Raw genomic sequence first — 26084 nt, forward strand, 5'->3', positions numbered from 1 at the left:
AATCCAAACCCGCATGGCACCTTCTCATGGCCAACAGCAAGAGTCCTTTCACCCCTTTCCTTCCTGCAATGTCTCTACTGCATTCTTCCAAACTGTCGAGAGAGCTCTGTATCACTTCTATATCACTTCTACATCTTGCTTTCGAGCTTCCTAAGCTGCGTGGCAAAGGGAACCCCAAAACTGCATAGTTACACACTTTGTCAAAAAACATGTGTTTCCTCCAACCTCAAGACAGTGTGGTCCCATCCCACAGGGCTGAGGCACCTGAATTTAAATCCTGGCACGAATCTTCCTCTGCGTCCCCATTTCTGACTCCTCCCACAATCAGCTACACCTTCCAGCATTCCCATATTTCTCCAGCTTTTCTGGGCTGCCATAGTAAGTGCAGGAAGGCATGGCCCCCTAACATGAAGCCAACCATCTTCAAGCTCTCATACAGGTGCTGTAACCAGGGGGAGTTGCTTCCCAGTTATGTCCTGGGTGGAAGTCACTCCCATTTCACTGGCTCAAAGCATGGGCATGATTACTTAACATATCTATGAAACTTGTCAGAAGTTACAGATATGAGCCCTGACTGGTGTAGCTCAGTGGATTGAGCGTGGGCTGTGAACCAAAGGGTCACCAGTTTGATTCCCAGTCAGGGCACATGCCTGAGTTGTGGGCCTGGGGGCCAGGTGAGAGGCAACCACACATTGATGTTTCTCTCCCTCTTTCTCCCTCCCCCTCTCTCCAAAATAAATAAAATCTTTAAAAAAAAGTTATAACAGAAAGCAAGTGGAAAGGATTTAAAAAAGAGTTACAGCTACATTGAATGACTGTTCTTATTTGCAAAACTGTTGATATGCAAAATAACTCTCAAAGGCCCTGTTCCACATGTCCCATCCCCCAGTTCAGACTTGTATGGGTGAGGACATCTTATATTTTTAATATTTCCTGGACACCCCGAGTTCTGAACCACATTACAAATCCCTATTTGGGTGTGGGGGCCTGGCTGCACCCTGATACACTGGGTAATTTTCTTTATCTGTGCCCTGGACGGTGGGATGTCTCTCCCTGGAACACATGGCTCAGACAGCATCTTGATTGCTTATAGTCTCTTCTGGGGCACAGAGGTTGACTTTCTTGTGGTCCCCTGGAGTCATGATGGACTGTACCTTCAGTCTGGCAACAATAGCTTTTTACTTACATTAACTACTAAGTTTATTAACGGTTACCTAAAACTAAAACTTTTCCAACTCAAGTTCCTCCGTCACCCAGATTCCGTTTCCCTCCCCTTTCACTGGTACAAATTGTAGAAGTAATGATGTGGGTAAACCAAACACAGTGAGCAAGGAAAGACCATAACCAATGACAACGAGGCGGAGCGGAGCCCAGGACAGGCCGCTGGGCCCATCCACCTTCTGCTTTCCTCTATCTCTGTAAAGGGCTGCCTCGCCACAGACCCATCTTCCAAAGCACAGACGCTAGCCTCGGGCTCTGACCCTGCCCCTATTTTGACGTGTAGAGCATGCGCAGTTCCTTACAGACGCAAAAGCAGCTGTGGAGTAGCAAGGTCTGCGTTGTTCTTCCAGGTTTCTTTTTTTTCCCGTTGAAACCTAATTTTCTCAGTCCTCCTTCCTACGCACGTGAAGACGGAGGGTCACTACAGTCGATGAAATCGCCGCTCCTACCCTCCCTTGGCGGTGAGTCCGGTGTCTCCCTGAGACGCTCTGCGATAGTTTCAGGAAAACTCAGCCTTCAGGCAATGGGCACAGCTTGCAGGGAAATTTTCCTGCTGAAAGCGCTTCCCTGGGCAGCACTCCCACTCTACTCCCTTTAAAGTCTCGGGAGACGCAGTCAAATCCTGTGCATCCCACCCCTCTGACTCGCTACTCGATCCCTGGAGCCGGGATTTCGCCCGGGCCGCGGGCTCTGCAGACCCCACCCCCAATTTAATAACAGACCCGACCCGATAAGAACACACTTTCTATGGGATGGGACTTAGGAGAGGAGAACAGGGTGTCCCCAGAAGAGGTGACCTGCCCACGCAGGGAAGGATTTGTGGAAGCGGTGAGGGCGAAGTGGGGTGGGGCGAGTGGGCGGGAAAGCCGCGGAACAAGGCTGTGAGGGAATCCGGAAAAGGAATGAGAGGCACGACGCTGACGCGTGAGGGGGAGAAGAGATCGGTGAGGGGCCGTAGGAGTCGGCAACGCAGGGGATGGGGGCGGGGGGGGGGCCGCGACTTAGGAATGAAAGGATAGGTGGGGAAAGTAGCCAGAGTAGGAAGGCAGGGATGAAATGCTGAGGAGCCGGGGGAGCCCCACAGAGACAAGAGGAGCTTGCTGGGAGCAGAGGGGGCAGCAAAGGGCGAGACGTCTGTCAGAGGGAGTGGTTCTGAGGAGAAGAGTTAGGGGAGCGAGCGGTGGGACGGGAAGGGGGTTTGGGGATGACGGATCAGAGGGACAAAGAGCGCTGAGAGTCAGCCAGCGTGTGGGAGGTGACAGGAAAGCCTAATAGGGGCAGCAGAGGGGACACAGGCATGGGCGGGGAATGCAGAAGTGTATGAAGACGGGAGCAATCAAATATATCAGAGAGAAAGAGCAAGTGACGGTGAAATAGGTTTCAGTTGTTTGAGGGAACAGGAGTAGGTACAGGAATAGAGAAAAGGGGAGAAGGAGCAGGGAAGGTGGGAGGGGAAACACAGGAAAGGACAACAGTGCAGAGAAACAGGGGAGAGAAACAGATCCATACACAGAAATACAGAGTGGCAGGAAGAAGGATGTGGATGATTAATTTGTAAGATATTGGCTTCTGACTTTATATATATTTAACATTTGCTGGATTTTTTTCACTTAAATAGATTTGAATGACAGTTGCAAATCTCCAGTTTATAAGGCTTGTGAATTTTATCATTCTTAGCTTCAAACTGGAACCATTATTTACTCAGAGGGCAGAAACTTGTCTTCCAGTCATGGGTCCTTTCTCATTTCCTGGGATGGCAAGAGGAAGGTGACCTGGGACAAGATGTGACTGAGTCTCTCACTACATGGTGCTTCTTCAAGGAATATTAAAACCATTAGGTCTTTTTTCTCTCTCCATTGGATTTTTTTTTTATCTTACTTTGAATGTATTTTTTAAAAAACGTATTGAGATAAATCTGACTCCATTGAATATCTGCTTTTCTGTAGTCACTAATTTGAAATAAGCATTGGTGATATCTCTGAACCAGCACTTAACATTGTTTTCTAAATATGAAGTAGTCTCATCTTTTTAAAAATATTGACTATAGAAGTCATTACATTCAAAAAGTTCCAGATAATTTTCCTTTTCAATATATTGCATCTAGTTTAAATTCTGAGCCCTACATCCTTTCTAGTGTTTATTCTGTAAGTTGCAGCATCCATTGATACTTAGTAATTAATATCTGGCTCTTACAGTGTGCACTTGATAAGGATGTCAGTGATCTTAAGATTCAGAATCTAGTTTCATGAGTTTGTCTAATGTTCAGCAGCTATTTTCTTGCATTGACATGATTTGTTGAATTAGTGACTATGAACCAAAAAGGAGCTCTTCCACTTTAGTCCCTATTGTCCATACTCTGAAAATATTGAAGGATGGACTGGATTATCTGAAATGTGGTTCCCACAGAGCGTATCTATTCATTGTGTAATTTGATAAACGTACCTTCAATGCTAACCTTTTTTTTTAAGTTTTTCAACATCAAAACTTGCATTTATCATTTTGTGTTTTGAAAATAATTCTTTGTAATTTCTTGGAAAAGAAGAAAAAAATTTCCCTAGGGAGTCTGTCATTTTAGGAGTTTTTGCCTGAAGTCCTCACAGTACTCAGGAGTCAAAGGTGTGCTGAGTGTGATATGTCTGGCCCAGTGCTACAGATAAGAGCTTTTAGGGAGCAACACATGCACCAGGAGGGAACTAGAAAAAGATGCCATTTCAAAGGCTGCATTGCTGACTTGCAGAATTATAACATAGAGTTGAACCCTCATTCCCTAGGGGTCTGCATGCTTATTAGAGCTAAACTGTTTCCCTTCAGACTCCTATTAAATCACCTGAGGAGATTTGAGAAATCATATCAACTGTGTCATCCTGCTCAAAGTTGGACAACTGCTCTGGGTGGGGCATCATTGCTTAATGAGGTGGTCCAGGTGATGCTAAGGTGAGCCCAGGGATTAGCAGGAATGCTTTGGATGCATTGATTAAAATTTCTCACCCAAGGATATGTTTATTGATTTTAGAGAGAGGGGGAAAATGAGAAAGGAACATTGATGTGAAAGAGAAATTTCAGTAGGCTGACTCCCGCATCCATCTCGACTGGGGATCTTACCCACAACCTAGGTAAGTACCCTGATCAGGAATCAAACCTGCAACACTTTGATGTATGGGACGGTGCTACAGCCACCTAAGCCACCCAGCAAGGGCATACATTTTTTTTTTAAGAAAAATTATATTTATTGATAGAAAGTCACATAGGTTGAAGTGGACTCAGGAAATAAGAGACACAGTCAAAAGAAGGGCCCTTGGAGCTTGGCAGAAAGAAAAGGCAAAGGTTATCTGCAGGGTAAAAGGGAAGGAGAATGGGAAGGAAAAGGCATGCCCGCACACCTTTGTAAGAGTGAGAAGCAGGCTTTGATTAGGGAAGGTTACAAGGTGCTCTGCTGGGTTTGGAGCTCAGGAGGGCAGTGCACGTTCTCATTGCCGTGTTTGTGGAAATCAGTGGGAAGAGAGAACATATTAAAAAAAAAAAAAGAAAACCTCACAGTGTGATGTCCATGTAGGAGCTCATTGTTCCCGACTCTCCTGGGACAAAGGACAAGAGAGTGACATTTTCAGTATTTCCTCATCCTTCTGCCATGAGTGTGCTGGACATGGATGAAGGGGCTGTACAGATGCTTTTGAAGGTACATCCTCAAAATGCATATATGACCCCACAGCATATTGTCACCAGAGAAAAGAACCCCAAGCAGGATGAAGACGCCATGGCTGTTGCTCAGGTAAATGATGTGTCCTGATTGGAGGCTGATTACTTTTCTTCCTGACATCAGTGGATTTAGAAACTGCAACCTTTATTTCTCTGCTTCTCAGTTTTTTGGCTAGGGAGGTTGTTTTTATCTACTTATTTTTTTCCTTTCTTCTTATGATTGTCAAGGTTAGCAGTTTATATACTTCTCTCCTTTGTCCCAGAGCCTTTTCTGCATTTTCTTTATCCAGGCTCTCCAATGACATGAAGAATTCCTGCCCTGAATTAATGATTCAACTACTGAACATATCCCCTCTGTGACAGATCAACCTGAGAAGTCACCTGTGTCCATAATCCCAGTTGGGATGGGTTCAGAGGCTCAAGTTTTAGTGAAGAAGGGACAGGTAGACTTTAGGTTCATGTGCCTAGAGCATCATCAGCTATGTAGACCAGAAGTAAGAAAATACCCATTTTACTGGCCAGGCTAATTCAGAAAGTTCTGACAAAGAATAAATAGAAGAGACTTGCTCACTAGATTTGTACAAAAATCTTACTATTTAAGTGTACTACAATATTTGTGTTTGATACATGGGAGAGGTACATGTACATTTGCATTTGCAAAAAATAATGTTTATTTGTGATCATTTTCATGTAATGATTTCTTTATTTCTGTATTTTTGCCAGTAATGTCACAGCAGTGAGTACATGTACCTCAGTCACCTGGTATCTGTTGTTTCAGTCCACCTGATATTCCTGTGGCTAGGGTGGTCTTTTTACTATACAGTTAATAGTTTCTTTTTATAATGAACAAGGTCAAGCAGGGAATTATTGAGAGATGTAAAAAAAACCACTACATTTCATTTCATTTGGAAACTCCCCTCTTAGTTTCTGTTTGCTTTGGAAAATGAAGGCCTTACTTTTTTTCTTAGAGGTCATTAGCTTTGACATGGAGCACTTGATTAATCAGGCTTTGTTTTTGTAGATTTTTGTTATATTCCACACTCGTGTCATAGACATACTTGACATTAACACTTTTTGTATTTTAAAAAAATTTGTGAGTCATATTAATGTATGTTCAATTCAGTTAAATTTCTAAGATATAGCTCTTTACTAATGGTATACAAACATTTTTTAAAATTAAAGATTAATAAACAATAACTAACTTCTTTTTTATTATATATTCTTCTCATTATGTTTATAAAAGACAAAGGGTATCATCCACACATAGACTTATGAGATTTATAGAATCCTAATATAATCTTACCCTCACTGACAAGAAAATTCTGTTTTCTATCACTTTTCAATTGTACTTAGTTTCCACATATATATATATGTCTGTGTGCATAAATGCTACTTTATTTGAGCTACTTTGTCTTCTAACTTTCTTAAGTAGTTTTTGTTAGTTACAGAAATTGCAATGTACTTCCACAATGAACGTCTCTGTGTACATATTTGAGTATTTGGGGGATCTTTTGGGGGGAGGGAATTGTAGATCAAGTTTGAAGTCACTTTCAAGGTCTACCTTTTGCTGTATGTTTTAGACAATATTCTCGTAGCCCTGGATGGTGTGGCTCTGTGGATTGAGCACCAGCCTGTGAACCAAAGGGTTTGATTCCTGGTCCGGACACATGCCTGGGTGGCAGGCCATGTCCCCAGTAGGGGACGAGCGAGAGGCAACCACAGATTGATTTTTCTCTCCCTCTCTCTCTCCCTCTCTTCCTCTCTCTCTAAAAGTAAATAAATAAAATTTTTTAAAAAAGAAAACCAAAATATTCTCATAACATAGGAAGAATAACCTTGCTCTAAGATTACTTATGCTAAGTTTTCAAATAAAATTGTGGCTGCTAATGTTTCTTATTTCTTAAGAACTGTAAATTGTATAAAACTCCTTAAGCTCAATGTCATATATGAGTTATATTCTGTTTTCCTTTTTGTGTGGCATGTGGATCAGAGTCATTCGTGTCATTAGTAAAAAGGGAGCTTGTTAAAGATGTGGAAATACAGGTCCCAGCCCAAAACTCCTGAATCCAAATCTGCATTCTTACAAAACTGCAGTACTTTGTTGTCTGAATTAAACATGAAGAAGTACTTATACTTCCAACTCACCATGTCTTTTCCAGCTGCGAAATACACACAATTGATTATGAGTGATTCAATTACAACATATGCATGTGTCAATGCCTTCATTTTAAAGTTTATTTTCCTGAAAAGTAAAGTCTCTACAGTGGATTTGTATATCTATGCCATCCTCATTTCTCAGTATTTGAAAATAACATTAGAGAATATTATGGGTCAACATGATCTTACTATATAAATCAGGATACTCTCTTAGGTCGGAACCACTTTTGCTAATTCTATTTTTATGTTGGACTCTTCTGGTGTCTCCTTGGTAAATGTGTCTTTTTTTTTTTTCAGGGATTGTTGACCTTCAAGGATGTGTCAGTAGATTTTTCTCAGGAGGAGTGGGAATGCCTGGGCCCAGCTCAGCGGAAACTGTACATGGATGTGATACTGGAGAACTACAGGAACTTAGTCTCTCTGGGTGCGGATGACTTCCTTTCAGAGCTCTTGCTCAACCTGCATGGTTTTTATTTTTCTTTATTGGTTTAATACTTTTTGTGGCTCATGCTTTGCACAGTTTAGAATCTTGCTCTCAAGAGAGAAATTGGAGGTTATCTGCTTTTGTAAGAAAAGACTTCTTGAACTGTAAGAATTAGGAACTCAGTGTCTGAAATTTTACATGTTGTCCAGAATAATTAGCATGCTATCAGAAAACAGTATTTTGGAAAGTCACTTTCTAGAATATTCTAACTTTCTAGCAGTCTTCTTACCTGCTCACAAAGTAGATTGGAAATGGGAACATCTCTATCAGAACTAATGTTTCTTTCTTTTATAAACAGGTCTTGTTGTCTCTAAGCCATACCTGGTCACCTTTTTGGAGCAAATGAAGGAGTGCTGGGATATGCAGAGAAAAAAGTTAATTTCTGCTCACCCAGGTAGGTGGAAATAGGGAAGCCGATGACAAAGGTGAAAGGCAAAAAGGTCACGGAGAAAGGCAGACTTTAAGGTGTGATTCCGGATGCTGTGCTTCAGTGGAAAGGATTTTGAAAAGCCCAGGTTTATTTCTATTGCTGTCATTGAGGGCCAGCTGGTTTCCAATAGTGTCCCATGCTCCTACATTCTCTCATGCCTCTGTTTCTACTCCAGTGACCTCTTTCATCCAATAGCAGTTGGGGCCAAAGTCCTCTCCTTGGACTGTGAGGGCCACCATCATCTGGCTCCTCTTCATTTGCTTTGGGTACCTGGGAAAATCTGTGCACTTCGTTGACAAATTGTGTGTTAGGCCTGTTTTTTAAAGTTTTGTTCTTGTCTCATGAAAGGTGTTTATAGAGGAAGGGGTTAAGATCCTAGAATTTGTTGCAGAAATCCCAGTAACCCTAGAGTCAGATGTCACATATTCTGGTATATAATTTCTAATTCTATGGAGTCTTCAAACAAGATCTACGAAGTTCAGAGTCAGTGATTTTTATCACAGCATAATGCACCTCCCCAGACCATGAAAATCTCATTTTGGGTTTCATTTAAGAACTTTTTTTGCTTTGTATGAACTAAATAAGATTATTTCTAGTCTGTATTTTTTAATTCCTTCATATTAGTTTACTGTATCTATTCACCTCATTGAGTTCTTCAATAAGTTACTGTTATAGGTGACCTGCCAACCAGGTAAAAAAGTATTTATTTTTATCTGATTTCTTTATCACTATGACTTTATCATTCTCTCTTGTTCTGTCCACAGCTACCTAGGACTGTGTCCTATGCATTTTCACTTTCTAATTAGACCTTCGTCACATTTGCTTTTAGATTCAGAAGTGCTGATAGAATATGTTCGAATGTGTTCCTTTGGTAAGAAGTGAGTTACAGAATTATTTGGCAGTTCATATTAAAAAGAATGTTCAACGCCCTGACTGGTGTGGCTCAGTGGATTGAGTGCTGGCCTTTGAACCAAAGGGTCACAGGTTCAATTCCTAGTCAGGACACATGCCTGGGTTGCAGGCCAGGTCCCTAGTTGGGGGTATGTGAGAAGCAACCACACATTGATATTCTCTTCTTCTTCTTGTTCCTTCCTTCTCTTCTCTAAAAATAAATAAATAAAATCTTTAAAAAAAAGAATGTTCAGTGGGCCATGGTGCTCAAAGAGTCTGCTCCGTTAGTGTGTCATTGTAGAAGTGATAGGGCTATAATCTGACATGGTCTTAACCTGTCTACTGGGTGCACAGGCTCTGGGTCCTCCCTGGAGGTGCCATGTTAGCCACAACCTATGAATTGCCCGGGTGCCTTGACATAGTTACAGAGTGATATGCAGATGGATCCTACTTGTGCTGGTTTTGGAGGTACCCAGGGACATGATATTGTAACCCAAGGCCAGCTGTGGCTAGTGCCAGACATGTGGCCACTGGATGAGATGTAAGGGACATGCAGAGGCCAAATACAGTTTGTTTCTAAGATTAAGGATTGTCTGAAGTATGAGACGAGAGGCCACTTGTACAGAACAGCCACTGGACATGGCATGGGTGGGCTCTCAAGTTAAGTGGGGCAACATCTCAGGAAATCTTTAGGACAGAGCTACAGTGTAAGCCAGGTAGATGGTGACTCAGATATGGCACCTGCCTGCTAGGTTTGTATTGGGGAGGGCTCTGCCAGCAATTCCGTGTAGGAGAAAGCTGCCTCTCCAGCTTTTTCTCTGATGCCAGCCAATTCAGTTTTGGCTTGCAAGCCCCTACTACCTTTCAAGCTGCTGTCCCAAGGCTTGAGGTCACAGTAAGCGAATCCCAGTAAGTCTTTGCCAGCCCTTTAAGAGAAAGACTGGGACTCGAGCATACCTCAGTCTCACTCAGCCACAATTCCCACTGGTAGTCTAGCATGTTTCTTTTTCTATGATAGGTTCCTCAAATTTAGTTGATTGACATTTTGGTTTTTGTTTATATATTAGGAAAGTGTGTGATAGTTTTCAACTCAGTACACTGAAAACATTGTGGAACTTAATTGAAATATGAACCAGCCACATGTCAATTGCTACTAAATTTATGTGCACATTTGTCTGGTTTTTACCCTGCTTTGTTCATGACTTACCTTGTTTCTTTCTGTGCTTGGTTAACAGTCAAAGGTTGTTTTGCCCAGTGTAGTTATGGAAATAGCTTTAATTTTATATCTACCTATTCATGGATGAATTTATATTTTGTTCATGTGAGATAAACGTACAGGGAATAAGAAGCATAAGTGGTAGATACAAAATAGGGGGAGATTAAGAATAGTACAGGAAATGGAGAAGCTGAAGGACATGTACAACCCATGGATATGAACTAAGGAGGAGGGAAATAAAGAGGAGGGGACACATGGGACAACTGATAGCATAATCAATAAAATACATTTGAAAAAAATTTTCTAAATCGAATGTAAATTTTGAAAAGTTTCATAACTATCTCTTAGGTATTATTTTTATTTTAAATTTTAATAAACCATGTGAATAAAATCTAGCATCTTATCCATCTGTAATTGTATAGTACAGTTGTATTAAGTGTACTCTCTTTGTTGTTTTATCTGATGTCTAGAAACTTCCATCCTGCAGAAATGTCTCCATATCATTAAACACGTACTTCCTCATTTACCTTAAAACCAAGGTCCAGATAACTACCTTTTTATTCCTATGATATTGACCTTATTAGATCACTCAACTAAGTGGAATCCTATAATGTCTGTTTGTGACTTGTGTGCTTCACTTAAAAAGTGTCCTCAATGTTTGTTGTTGTGCACTCAGATTTTTTTCTATTTTCTGGCACAAGATTATCCCATTGTATGCATGTACTACATTTTTAAATCTAGTTATTTATCCATAGATACAGGGATTGTTTACCTCTATACAGGCTTTTGTGAGTAATGCTACAATTGACACAGGTGTGCACATGTCTCTTGCAGATTCTCCTTTGAATTCTTTTTTTATAAATACCCAGAAATAAAAAGTGGAATTTAAAAACAATTCTATTTTTAATTTTCTTGAGAAACCCCCTCATTATCCAGTTTGCACCAATTTATCTGTCATTCAACTGTGTGTAGTTTCCAGTTTCTCCACACTTTTGGAAACACTTGATATTGTTTGTTTCATTGATACTGGTCATCATAATTATTGTGAAGTGATACATTTGCGCGTATGATTTTAATGGAGGATGCAAACATTTGTTTCTTGGATGTGCATAAAGAACCATAAGAAAGACTCTTAGATCTGAATACTGACACTTTAAAGGAGATGGTCTATTAATGACTTCAAAGAGCAGTTTTAGGTTCACAGCAAAGTTGTGTACAAGTTAGTAAGAATTATCACATGCATAATCTCCTCCCATGCTCAGTACCCCCATCAGAGTGGTACATTTGTGATGTGTGTGAACATACATTGGCGCATCATTCTTACCCAAAGTTTTAGTTGCTGTCAGGTTCACTTCTGGGTTGTATGTTCTTTGGGTTTTGAAAATTTATGATGACACATACTCATGATTACAGTGTCATACCAACTAATTGCTCAGCCCTAATACTCTTTGTGCTCTGCCTGTTTTTCCCTATGTCTCTGAAACTTCTGCACCTTTTATCTTTTTACTGTTTCTCTCACTTTGTTTTTTCTAGAAGGTCATGTTGTTGTTATCCTATATAGCCTTTTCAAATTGCATTCTTGTTTTTATTATTTCATTTATTCATGTTTTTTAGCAAAAGAGGGGTAGATAGAAACATTGATTTGTTGTTCTGCTTATTTATACATTTATTAGTTGAATCTTGTATGTGCCCTGATTGGAGATTGAACCTGCAACCTTAGCATATCGGAATGATGCTCTAAGCAACTGAGCACCTGGTCAGGCAGATTAAATTACTTCCCTTAGTCTTATGTATCTAGGTTTCCTTCATGTCTTTTCATGACTTGATGTGTTATTTCTTTATAGCACTTAATAATAGTTTACTGTATGTATTTTAGTTTATTCATTTATTCACCTGTTGACATATCTTCATCGCTTCCAATTTTTAATGTTATGATTGAAGCTTTGATAAATAGTCCTTTGTAGGCTTTTGTGTAGACAAAAGTTTTTAGCTCTTTGGTTAAATACTAAGGAGCACAATTACTGGATCATATAATAAGTATATGCTTAGTTTTAGAATAAATATGCTATTTTTGCCAAAAGTGTCATTGTTATTTTGATAGTGAACTCTTTGAATGTTTCAGTCACCTGGGGTACTAGTGAGGTCTTATACTACCAGCAATCCAGTTTAGGATCATAAATACATTTTTTAAAAATTTCTTAGTTTTTACTTCTGTCATGAAAAATCTGCATAATGTCCACTGATTAAGTCAGTAAAGAATCTTCTTTTTGCTAGCACCAAGATTGTCCTTTGCAGTCCACCTGACTTTCTTCATTGTTTTCTTGTGTTCCTAGCTGTTATCTTGATGACGTTGTCTTCTCGTGTAGGCCATATCTTGCAAGTCTGTGTTTGGGTAATTTTTTTATGTGTGTAATCCATAAAATCATAAATCATGGCAAAGGCTGTTGTTTTGCCAGCACCAAAATGGGTTCTGCATCCTAGAACAAAGTTACCATTTGGTGCGGTCTTATACATTTTGGCCAGTTCTTCTTGCATTTCTTTCTTGCAAGCTGTTGCCTCCCCAGAGTGAAGAACATTAATGACCATCTGCTTTGGTGAAGTAGTCTATTGGTCGTGAACTTCCTGATCCGGATAGTTACTGTGTAGTTCATGATGGCAGCTGATCTTCAAGCACCCGGGAGGAAAACTGATTTTTTTCATTAATTGATTTTTTTCTTTTAAGTACAACTTTTTTTTTGATGTGACTTTACCTCACGTACCTTTCTTTGTCTTGCTTTTAACATTTAACTTTCTTTTGGAGTACTCAAAAATGTAATTTGGTCAATACTTGCTGGTAAGTTCAATGTACACTCACCACACTGTCAAAATGGTGAAACTTTATTTTGTATTTTTCAGCTTTGTCATCTGAAGACAACCAGGCCTTGTTGAGAAACCCAGGGATGGAAGATTTATTCTCTAAAATAATGCTGGTAAGATATAGAAGGTGTGGTTTAATAATGTAACTTGGGACAATTATTTATTTTAAAAAAATCCTTGTTACCTAATGAGGTTTAAAATAGTACACATTTGCTGCAGGGTTGGGGGGACAGAGCAGAGAGGGATTAGAGCGGGTAAACTGGGAAAACTATAATAGCATAATCAATAAAAAATATTAAAAAAAATAGAATACATTTGGGGAACCCACCCCCTGTTTAAGTCAGTTATAGTTTCAGTAAAATGTGTTAATAAATGCAAAGACTGGAAACATTCTAAGGGTATATATTCTAAAGGCAATCTGGAAAATCTAGGAACTCACATAATCCATTGTGTGAGCAATGATTTGAATTGTTTAAAATGTAGAGTAAGATTAAACTTTCAGTCAATAATTTAAAATTCAGTGTTTTATAATGCACATATCAAATTAAAATAATGTACTTAATTGAAAAATAAGGGTTTTGCCCCGGCTGGTATAACTCAGTGGATTGAACGCTGGCCTGAGAAGCAAAAGGTCACAGGTTGGACTCCCAGTTGGGGCATATGCCTGGGTTGCTGGCTGGATTCCCCAGTGAGGGGAGCACAAGAGGCAACCACATATTGATGTTTCTCTCCCTCTCTCCCTTCCTTCCTGTCTGTCTAAAAATAAATTAAATCTAAAAAAGAAAAATAAGGTTTTTATTTCAATATGCATAATTTTTTGTTAACTTGGGAACAATTTTTTTTTAAAAGATATTACCGATTTATAGAGAGAGGGTCAGAGAGGGTGAGAGAGAGGGACAGAAACATTGATGTGAGAGAGAAACATCTATCAGGTGTCTCTCGCATGAGCCCCAACCAGGGACCTGGCTTGCAACTCAAGCATGTACATTAACCGGGAATCGAGCCAGTGACATTTGTCTGTGGGATGAAGCCCAACCCACTGAGCAACACCAGTTAGGGCAGCAATGATTTTTTATACCACCAACATGGTTTAATAGGTATAGTCATTTGGGAATAAGTATATATGTTTGCAGAACTTAGAGCTTTCACTAAAGGTCTTTTTATCTTCAATGATTACCAGGGTACATATAACGAAGACAGAAGTTATCAGTGTGATGAACATTGGAAAAATTTTGACCACAAGTCAAATCTTAATACACATCAGAATACTGAGCTTCCAGAGACCCAAAACCAAGGTGAAAAAGTCTTTGTCCAGATGTCAAATCGCAATACACATCAGGTTATTCCTATTGTGGAGAAGACAGACAAACAAAGTGAATGTGTCCAATCTTTTAAACAATCTTCAACTCAAGATAAAAAAGGAAATATTCATACAAGGGAGGATGGTTACAAATGTGTACCGTGTGACAAAATCTTCAGTCAGATATTCAGTGGAAGTAGACTTAAGGTAATCCGTACAGGAGAAAAACGTTATAAATGTAAAATATGTGGTAAAACATTTAATTGCCCCTCAGCTCTTAGTGCACATCAGATAATTCATATAGGAGAGAAGTTCTATGAATGTAAAACATGTGGCAAATCCTTTAAATGGAATTCATGTCTTATTGAACATGAAAGAAGAATTCATACTGGTGAGAAACCTTACAAATGCAGAGAATGTGGTGAAGACTTTAGCCAGTCCTCATTCCTTACTAAACATCAGAAGATTCATACTGGAGGGAAGCCTTATCAATGTAGAGAATGTGGTAAAGCTTTTAGCCAGTCCTCTTACCTTACCAAACACCAGAAGATTCATATTGGAGGGAAGCCTTATCAATGTAGAGAATGTGGCAAAGCCTATAGGCAGTTCTCACACCTTACTTATCATCAGATGATTCATACTGGAGAGAAGTCATATAAATGTAGAGAATGTGGTAAAGCCTTTAGCAAGTCCTCAAAGCTTACTTATCATCAGAGAATTCATACTAGTGAGAAGCCTTATAAATGTAGAGATTGTGGTAAAGTCTTCAGTCATTCCTCAGACCTTACTAAACATCAGAAAATTCATACTGGAGAGAAGCCTTATCAATGTAGAGAATGTGGCAAAGCCTTTAGGCAGTCCATTCACCTTACTGAACATCAGAAAATTCATACTGGAGAGAAGCCTTATCAATGTACAGAATGTGGTAAAGCCTTTAGCCGGTCTTCATACCTTACTCAACATCAGAAAATTCATACTGGAGAGAAGCCTTATCAATGTAGAGAATGTGGTAAAGCTTTTAGCCAGTCCTCATACCTTACTAAACACCAGAAAATTCATACTGGGGAGAAGCCTTATAAATGTACAGAATGTGGCAAAGCCTTTAGGCAGTTCTCACACCTTACTTATCATCAGATAATCCACACTGGAGAGAAGTCTTATAAATGTAAAGAATGTGGTAAAGCCTTTATCCGGTATTCATACCTTACTGAACATCAGAAGATTCATAGTGGAGAAAAGCCTTACAAATGTAGAGAATGTGGTAAAGCCTTTAGCAAGTCCTCAAAGCTTAATCGACATCAGAAAATTCATATTGGATAGAAGTCTTATGAATATAGAGAATATTGCAAAGCTGTTGGTCTTAAGCTGTTACCAATCATAGGAGAAATTATCCTGTATAAAGTGCTCTATATGTAGAGTATATGTTAAATCCTTTAGCTAGTGCTCAAACCTTACTAAAAATCAGAAAATTCACACGAGAGAAACATTAATGTGTAGAAAATGTGGCAAAACCTTTTACTGGTGTTCAAATGTTATTGGATATCAGAAAGTCCATACTGGACAGAAATTTTATAGATGTAACAAGTGTGGTACAATTTTTACAAATATAGAGAATATGACAGAGCCTTTAACACTTTTCAAAGCTTCTCATCAGATCATTCTTTGTGGAGACAAACCTTACAGATGTAAAAAGTGTGGCAAAGCATTTTTTATTTTCAGCTGTACCTTACTAAACATGAAATAAAACATTGGTGAGCCCTGGCTGGTGTGGCTTAGTGGATTGACCACTGGCCTGAAAACCAGAGGGTTACCAGTTCCATTCTTACTCAGGGCACATGCCTGGGTTGTGGGCCAGGTCAGGATCCCAGTAATGGGTGCATGAGAGGCAACCACACATTGATGTTTCTCTCCCTCTCTTTTCCTTCCCCTCTCTCTAAAAATAAATAAATAATATTTAAAAAAAAACATTGTTGAGAGAAACCTTATAAATGTGGAAAATGTGGGAAAACTTTTTATTTCTATTGGTGTTTTACACAACATGAGACAAATTATAATGGAGAGAAAACTTACAAATGTAAAGCATGTGTCAAAGCCTTTAATAAGCATTCATGTTTTACTCCACATGAGAGAGGATCTCACACTCAGGAGAAATCTTACAAATAGAATGTAGTATATCCTTTTATGATTAATGAACACTTAGAATCACAGAATTTATACTGGAAAAGAAGCCTTATAAATGTAGAGAATGTGGCAATGTTTTTGTCCAGTCCTCACCCCTGACTGACCATCAGAGAATTCATACTGGAGGAAAGCTTTATATATGTGGGAAAAATATGTATATGAAAGCCTTTAATCGCTCTTTAAAACTTACTCGAAACATGTCATTCATACTGGAGTGAAACCTTATAAATGTAGCATAGGTGCAAAATCTTTTAATCATTAGTAGTATCTTACCTAACACCAGAGAATTCTTATGGAGACAAATCATACAAACGTAGGTAATGTGGGAAAGCTTTAAACCTGTGTTCAAAACATACACAATATTGGAGAATTCATGCTGGAGAAAAACAATAAAAATGAAAATTTTAAGAATACCTTTCACCATTGCTCAAGCCTCATTCAACATCAGAGAATTTATATTGAAGAGAAGCCTTAAATATGTACTGGGCATGGACAGGCTCTTGAGTATTTCCTGAAACTCAGGGTTCACCAAAGATTTCATACTTCCTGTGGATAGGGCAACATTTTTATGTCATTTGCCCATTTTTATTAAGGTATTATTTTTTGCCTACTTGATTTAAAATTTATTGTATTTTTTATTATCATTTAGCCCCATTATACCTACCCCCCACCACAGTCACCACACTGTTGTCCATGTGCATGAGTCCTTTTTCCTTTTTGCTTGATCCCTCCATCCACTAACTGCCCCACATAGCAGTCATCCTGCATTAAGGTTTATTCTTTACTAGACAGCAGAATGTACATCCTGAAGACATATCTCAAAAATTAACAAGTGGCAAAGTGTTTACTCAAAGGTCAGTGGTTGGGAAACATGGAAGCAATACTGTTCCAAATGCAATGAGTTTGGTAAAGAAGTTGCTTTTGAGTTCAGTGTTATACAACACTGGAAAAGCCATAGTGAAGAGAAATTATGTAAATGTCTGTAGCATAGCCTTTTTCCACCCCTCACAATTCCCTAGACATCAGAATGTATATCTTTGAGAGAAACCATGTGTAAATCATGTCCATGTTAATGCTTTGACCTGAACATCAAAACTGGATATCATATCAGAGAACAGTTTAACAAATGTGAATGTCATTAGGCTTTTCATTAAATGTCTATGCCAGGGGTGTCAAACTCATTTTCACCAGGTCCCACATCAGCCTTGCAGTTGCCTTCAAAAGGCCAAATGTAATTTCAACTCCTTAACAGTTAAGGAGTAGTCACATTTATACAGTCCTAAAATTATTTCTGCCCTTTGAAGGCAGCCACAAGGCTGATGTGGCCCCCCCGTGAAAATGAGTTTGACTCTCCTGGTCTATGCCTTTTGAGTAGTGATGAAATTTATGCAGAACTGAACTACGCTAATATATGGAAGATGGAACTATGTCTAAGGGATTGTATGCCTTCTGGATGTTCCAAAATTTTCATAATGAGAATGCTTACAAATGTAATGAATGTAGTCAATTTTCTAACCCATTCTGCTGAAAGACCACATATTTAAGAATCCATACTAGGTATAATTAAGGTTTTAGTTTTCTGAGTTTAACCCAGGAGGACCTTACATACTGCAAAAAAATTACTAGTCAAACTGTTAAAATTCAGCTAATGTGTATCACAGGGACAAGAATGTGTACACATAGCACATTATCTTTAGTGTTTAGCTATCTGATTTTTAAAAAGTATTAATATTTATTAATTTTACTTAAAAGATCGATATCTGTTTATGTCAAGAAATATTTAAAGGCCTTTTGCGATGGTGTCTGGGAAGCAATCAATATGATAAAAGGGTTTAACTTCATTAGGTATGGTTCTTTGGTATCCATTGCTCCTGGAAAACAAGGATGCTCAATATGAAATTCCTGACTGTATACATTAGCATCAGGGAAGGCAGGGAATTACATAAAACTGTAAGTCTCCATATTTACTAGGTTCAGGGTGCCCATCTCTAGAAAGAGCATGTTAAGTTTACAGAAAAAAATGCCCTACCAACAGACCATGAAAAGCAGTACTGGGCTTTTCATGGGAAGAGAGTGATAAGTTTATTAAAAGATTATGGGGTAGATACAATGCAGAAGAAATGGTGATTTTCTTCTGTGAATGACAATAATGGGTTTATTAAAGATTGTTGAAAAATGGGTCTTAAACTTGGAAATTGTAAAGAGAAGCTGTTTTTGGAAAGTTTGAATAGAAAGAACTGGAGCCCTGGCTAGTGTGACTCAGTGGAATGAGTGCCATCCTCTGAACTGAAAAGTCACCAGTTCAATTCCCATTCATGGCACATGCCTAGGTTAGGGGCCAGGTCCCCAGTTGGCAGTGTATGAAAAACAGCTGAAGCCCTGGCTGGCATAGCTCAGTGGATTGAGCTCGGGCTGTGAACCAAAGTGTCGCAGGTTCGATTCCCAGTCAGGCCACATACCTGGGTTGCAGGCCACGGCCCCCAGCAACCTCACATTGATGTTTCTCTCTCTCTATCTCCCTCCCTTCCCTCTCTAAAAATAAATGGATAAAATCTTTTTTTAAAAAAGAAAAAAAAACAGCTGAGAGATAACTGATGAATGTTTCACTCACACACTGATGTTTATCTTCTCTCTCCCTCCCTTCCCCCTCTCTCTATATATAAAGAAAGAAAATGTAAAAAAGATTTAGTTAAAAAAAACTGGAATAGTATTTGCATGTGTATGGTTCGCATCAAAGTTCTGGCATTGCCTTTTAACAGTTATTTTTTAAATGATTTTATTTATTTTTATTTACCTAAGAAGCACTAGGACCCTGGAATAAAACTAAGATGACAGACACATGGTGCCAAAAATGGTGGGTATAGGTAATAAAAAATGGCATTCTTTTGTTCCACATAAAGTACTACTTTAAAAAAAAACACACTGTTGTATTATTTACAGTTCTACAAACTTCTACCATAAATCACTGTGACCTGATAAACTTACAATAATTTTGAAACTAAATATTTATCAGAAGTAGCTGGGGAAAGCTGCTTATTTCACTAGGAAGGCATAATTTCTAGTACTCTATTACATTTGACTAGGTGAAGTCAGAAACAAGTAAATAAAAGGGCAGGATAACTATTCTCAGAACTGGAGTCAAAAAAAGGATGATTCCTCACTCCAGCCCCCAGAAATAGGTCCCTAAAGTACATTCTGCCCAGCAAAGCTGCCCATTTGGTGTGGACCAGAGGCCTCAGAGTACGTCCTTTCTTTTTCTTTTCTAAATGGGAAGTTTTATTGAGGTGGTATTGTGTTCCACCATAGTATGGTACATGAGGAAGACCCTATATGTGGCTTTGAATCAGAGGAGTCTCATTAAATGCTTATATACATTTGTGATTGAAGCCTAGGACTTTTAAAAATTTCTTTTGGGGTGAGAAGTAAATGTTTTTCCCCTTGACTGAAGCATGTGCTGCTCGGAGGGATGCAGGGATGCAGGGATGGCTTGAGAAAACTGGCCTCTGCCTTTGATGTTGGTTGAAGACGCTTCACCTTTACTGGATATGTGACAAGGTTACATTTCTCTAAAACAGACAAAAAGAAGGTTCTCAATGCCAGATATGGCATTGTCTAAGGCCCGGCTCAGTACTTCATCCTCTCTCTTGTTGGAAGAGTGTTTGGAATGAATTGTTCCTTGGAGTCCTACACTGGGGAAGCTGTCATCCATATACTGGGCACACAGCGTGGGAAGAAAACCCGTGTAAAGATGTTCAGGTTTTGGATTTTCAATATTTTGAAAAAGTTCTTTTTCATTAATTATGTAGATTAGGCAGCTGATAATTTACCTGTGATTCTAATGTCATTATTTTATTTATTTAATTTTAGGGAGAGGGGAAAGGAAGGAGAAAGACAGGGAGAGAGAAACAGTGATGTGTGAGAGATATATCGGGTCAGTTGCCTCTCACACACCCCCAGCTGGGGACCTGGCTTGCACCCAGGCATGTGCCCTGACTGGGAATTGAACCAGTGACCTTTAAGTTCACAGGACAGCATTCAATCCACTGAACTACATCAGCCAGGGCAATTTGCCTGTGTTCCTAATATGAACCTTCCTAAAGTAGAGTATGGAGTAAATTAAGTATAATTGTATTGAAAAAAGAGTAAATGTTTTATGTGAACAAAAGCAGGACAGATATCTGAGGGAAGCTCCACTTTCATATATTTAATACTGTTTATTGGGTTGACCAATGATCTCCATTGTCTACTTTTCAAAGATTCCACATCGATTCCCAATATTTTTTTTTCCTGTTTTCACTTTTATTAGTATTTATTTTATGCTGAATTTACTCCCAGGCCATAAGTTTTTGTTTCTTTAGTTTCTTCTGGGATATCTTTTTCTTCTCTGCAATTACCTCTTCTAGTTTAGTAATAATTTGCTCTTTTTTAGGAAGGATCATCTCTGTGGCAGGGAGAGATGTGTGGGTTAATATGTCCATAGGCTTTGTAAATTCTATGCTGTATTTTAGGAGCTTAGTTATCTTGGATGTGTCCAACACCAGAGACTCCACATGTAAACCCTTACTTCAGCATCACTCTCTGCAGTTTTAATCATGTGTAGCAAAAATTCAGTGCTTTTTGGGCCACCAGTCCTGAGTCAAGCCCCACTGTTTGATTTGGGCACACCTACCAAGTTCACCATTGTAACAACTAAAAGTAAATATCACACACTGCTTCTGCAAAATAACATCCTTCAGATTCTTGGTGGCTTTTTGAATATGCATACCCTTGATGGCCTAGGAAGTTTCAGGAGTGTTCTTAAAGTGAAAATGAAGATTTGAACCTCTTGATTTACATGACTTTGTAGGGTTCTCTGGGTCAAATGAACAGTGACCATTTTTAGAGGTCACCTCTGGCTGCTTTCCAGAAGAGCCCCAACATTGTATTTTTAAGAAACATGTTCAAGAAACAAAAGCATGGAATGAATGATTTGACAAAAGAATTGGATTTAGCTTTCAGTCACATCAGGGTCAACCATAGAGATTAAAACTAGTATGCATATCATAAGTATAATCTAATTTAAAAATCTATCAGAATGGTTTGTTTTCACTGCTCGACAGAATCTTTAATATTTTTAAAAGATTTTATTTATTCAGGGGGCTTCCAGCCAAGATGGAGGCGTAGGTAGACACACTGTGCCTCGTCACACAACTAAAAGGACAACCAACAATTTAAAAACAAGATAACAACCAGAACTAACAGAAAATTGAACTGTAAGGAAGTCCAACAACCAAGGAGTCAAAGAAGACACACTCATCCAGGCCAGTAGAAGGGGCAGAGATGGGCAACCAGGAAGAGAGGACTCGCAGCAAGGCCTCAGCTGGCAGACCCAGCAAGGCAGTGGCTGGTGGAGTGGGCAGTCCCACATTCACATGCAGATAAACCAGGAAAAACAACTGGGGAGTGGGATGGTCTGTGCAACCCAGGGCCTCAGCACGGGGAAATAAAGCCTCAAATCAACTATTGAAAACACCTGTGGAAGTTGAGGAGGCAGCAGAAGAAAATCCTAGCCTCACAGAAAAGTTCGTTGGAGAGACCCAAGGCTCCTAGAATGTACACAAACCCGTCCACATCGGAATCAGCACCAGAAGGGCCTAATTTGCTGGTGGGAAGCAGGGGAAGTGACAAATCTGGCAGAGAGCAGAGCAAGCACCATTGTTCCCTCTCAGACCCCTTCCCCACATACAGTGTCACAACCCAGTGATGTGGGTTACTCCTCCTGAGTGAACACTTTAGGCTCCACCCCTCACTATGTAACAGGCATGTCAAGACAAAAAAAATGGCCCAAACGAAAGAACAGATCAAAGCTCCAGAAAAAATACAACCAAGTGACGAAGAGATAGCCGACATATCAGATGCACAGTTCAAAACACTGGTAATCAGGATGCTTACAGAATTGGTTGAATTTGGTTACAAATTAGATGAAAAAATGAAGGCAATGCTAAGTGAAATAAAGGAAAATGTACAGAGAACCAATAGTGATGGGAAGAAAACTGCGACTCAATGGTGTGGACCAGAAGGAAAAAAGAAACATCCAACCAGAAAAGAATGAAGAAACAAGAATTCAAAACAATGAGGAGAGGCTTAGGAACCTCCAGGACATCTTTAAATGTTCCAACATCTGAATTATAGGGGTACCAGAAGGGGAAGAGGAAGAGCAACAAGTGGAAAAGTTATTTGAACAAATAATAAAGGAGAACTTCCCCATTCTGGCAAAGGAAATAGACTTCCAGGAAGACCAGGAGGCCCAGAGAGTCCCAAGGAAGTTGGACCCAAGGAGGAACACACCAAGGCACATCTTAATTACGTTGCCCAAGATTACAATTAAGGAGAGAATCCTAGAAGCAGCAAGAGATAAGGAGACAGTTACCTACAAAGGAGTTCCCATCAGACTGTCAGCTGATTTCTCAAAAGAGACCTTACAGGCAAGAAGGGGATGGAAAGAAGTATTCCAAGTCATGAAAGGCAAGGACCTATACCCAAGATTGTTCTGTTTAGCAAAGCTTTCATTTAGAATGGAAGGCCAGATAAAGTGCTTCCCAGATAAGGTCAAGTTAAGGGAGTTCATCATCACCAAGCCCTTATTACATGAAATGTTAAAGGGACTTATCTAAGAAAAAGAATATAAAAAATATGAACAGCAGAAGAACAGCAAACTCACAATTATTAACAACCACACCTAAAACAAAAACAAAAGCCAACTAAGCAAACAACTAGAACAGGAACAGAACCACAGAAATGGAGATCACATGGAGGGTTATCAACGGGAGTGGGATGGGGAGAGAGTGGGAGAGGTACAGAGAATAAGTAGCATAGATGGTAGGTAGAAAATAGGGAGAGGGTAAGAATAGTATAGGAAATGTAGAAGCCAAAGAACTTATATGTATGACCCATGGACATGAAATAAAGGGGGTGAACACGGGTAGGAGGGAGTGTGCAGGGTGGAGGGGAGTGAAGAGAGGATATGGGACAACTGTAATAGCATAATCAATAAAATATATTTTAAAAGATTTTATTTATTCATTTGTAGAGAGAGGGGAAGGGAGGCAGAGAAACATCAATCAATTGTCTCTCGAACACCCCCAACCAGGAACCTCATCCACAACCCAGGGATGTGTCCTGACTGGGAATCGAACTGACAGCCCTTCAATTCACAGGTAGGCAGCCAGGGCCAGAATCTTTACTAGTTTCAAAACTAACCTTTGCAGCCCTGACTGGTGTGGCTCAGTGGATTGAGTGCCAGCCTGTGAACAGTGATGTCACTAGTTGGATTCCCAGTGAGGATACATGCCTGAGTTGTGGGCCCAGTTTGGGGTGTGCAAGAGGCAACCAATTGATGTATCTCTCTCACATTGATGTTTCTCTCCCTCTCTTTCTCCCTCCCTTCCCCTCTCTCTAAAAAGAAATAAAGTCTTTAAAAAAAACCACAACTAACCTTTTCAGTAAAGATGGGGATGTTTTGATCCATTCTTCATTGATGAAATATATATATATAGTTATACTTCTTACAGAAAAACTGCAAATATAATGAATTTGGAAGGAGTGTAGTCAGGATGAATCTTCACTAAGCATCAGAAATTCATACTAGGGGAGATCTTAAGATATAATGAATTGGGCAGTTATTGTATTTAGACCTCAAAACATAACTAAAACATCTAAGTGCAATTTTCAAAATATAATGTGTGTGCCAAAGATGTTTTACAAAATTCAATCCTTGGGTGAGGAGGGAAGGGTTAATCATAAGAATAATTTTAAAGGAAATCGTAGACATTTTAGGGTAATGACTTGAAGTCTTACAAAAAGTTTAGGTAAGAAAAACGCAATGGACAAGGAAAGGCTATAACCAATGAGATGGAGGGTTTAGTGGTGTCCCCACCACACCTCTGTTCTTTTCTCCCTGCGAGCCCCTATTCTTCCCTGTACAAATCCCACCCGTTGCTGGAGGGCACCCTCCAGCTTCACATTGCTTGTCTGGGGCGACACAACGCATGCGCAGTGTCTCCCTGACCCCAAAGCCCCTGACCAGTAGCGAAGTCCAGGTAGTCCGAGATTTCGGGTTTTTGGTTTAACCTGACCTTCTCAGTCGACATCCCTACACGCCTACACGCGGGAAACCTGAGGGTCGCTGCACGTGTAGACCTGCGCCTGCTACAGCAGTGAGTTCGAGGCACAGGTGAGACCCCTGTCCCCCCCAAAAATGACTGCGTCGCTGTGTCGTGGAGGATCCGCTTTCGTTTCCCAGAAAACCCTGAAACGTCCCGCCAGTGGTCTCCGCTTTCGGCCCGTTGGACTCCGCCTGCGGCATGTTTAATCTGCTAAAATCCTTTCCGGGCAGTCCTACCGCAGGAATCTTAAAGTCCCGGAAGACACGTTCTGGAGGTGGGGTCGAACCTTCTGCGCCTCTCTCAACTCCTGGCCCCTCGCGGTCCCAGGAGCACGGATTGCACGCCTGCCTGGGGTTCTGGGCAGACGTTGGGGCAGAAAAGGACGAGACACTCAAACGGATGGAGTGGTTCGGCGGAGAAAGTTGGGGGAGCGAGAGCAGAAACAGAGAGGGGGTTTGGGGGTGAGGGAGCAGAGAGAAGCAGCACTGAGAGCCAGCTAACGAAGGAGTGGGTGACAGGGAAGACTAATGGGCAGCACAGGGGACACAGGCATGGGGAGGGGAGGGGGAGAAAAAGACGCATGCTCATTTACTCTAAGTGGTTTACAGCCTTGTTTCTATTAGATCATGGGAAGGGTTTGAGAAATGACATCAGCTGTGTCCTACCTGACAGAGTTGGGCAAATGCTCTGGATGGGGCATCACTATTTAATGAGGTGCACCAGGTGATGCTCAGGTGAGCCCAGGGATTAGCAGGAGGGCTCCTGGATGTCTTTGTGAGAGTGGGGAGCAGGTTTTGTTCAAGGAGGTAGCGGCATGTTCTGTTGGGTTTGGGAGTTCAGGAGACATGTTCTCATTGCTGTGGGAATCCATGCACGTCTGAGAGGTGAGAGCACATGCAAAGAGGAAAGATAAAACTCACAGTGTGGTCTCCATGCAGGAGCTCATTGCTCCTGACTCTCCTGTGACAAAGAAGAGGAAAGGGTGTACTTCTTAGCGTTTCAAGGTCCTTATGCCTGTGAGGGTGGTGGGAGCAGTTAAAGGGCTTCTGTTGATGCCTGTGAAGGCACATCCTCAACATGCGGACATGATTCCTCCATGTAATGTTGCCTGAGGAAGCAACCCAGAGCACAAGCAGGACCAGGACAACATGGCTGCTTTTTAGGTAAACATTGTATTCCCAGTCCCAGGCTGTGTCTGCTTTTTCTTTTAACATCCCTGGGTTTAGAACCTGCAACCTTTCTCTGCTTCTGTTGAGGTTGTTTTCAGTTGATTATTGTTTTCCATGCTTCTTATGATTGTCAAGGTCAGCTCCTAAGAATACTTGTCTCCTTTGCCCCAGAGCCTTGTCTACATTCTCTCAATCCAGGCCCCCCTGAGAGCGGAAAGAATTCCCATCTGGAACTAATGGCCTTCAACGACTGAACACATCCCCTCTGTGACAGATCAACTTGGGAAGGCACCCATGTCCAGCATCCCTGTTGGGATGGGCTCAGAGGCTCGGGAATTG

The 26084-nt window shown here is 40.3% G+C and overlaps 1 protein-coding gene across 1 annotated transcript; it reads left to right on the plus strand.

Annotated features, from left to right (window-relative positions):
- The first annotated feature begins 1533 nt into the window (after nt 1-1533).
- Nucleotides 1534-16873, plus strand: LOC123824181 (zinc finger protein 883-like). The gene is made up of 7 exons (XM_045847298.1): nt 1534-1682; nt 4235-4334; nt 4775-4990; nt 7372-7498; nt 7857-7952; nt 12991-13064; nt 14132-16873. The coding sequence occupies exons 3-7, from the start codon at nt 4850-4852 to the stop codon at nt 15569-15571; spliced, it is 1878 nt and encodes a 625-aa protein (XP_045703254.1). The 5' UTR covers nt 1534-1682; nt 4235-4334; nt 4775-4849; the 3' UTR covers nt 15572-16873.
- Nucleotides 16874-26084: the final 9211 nt, after the last annotated feature.

This window comes from Phyllostomus hastatus, unplaced genomic scaffold (genome assembly GCF_019186645.2).
Source record: "Phyllostomus hastatus isolate PE091 unplaced genomic scaffold, TTU_PhHast_1.1 phas_contig_549, whole genome shotgun sequence".
NCBI lineage: Eukaryota > Metazoa > Chordata > Mammalia > Chiroptera > Phyllostomidae > Phyllostomus > Phyllostomus hastatus.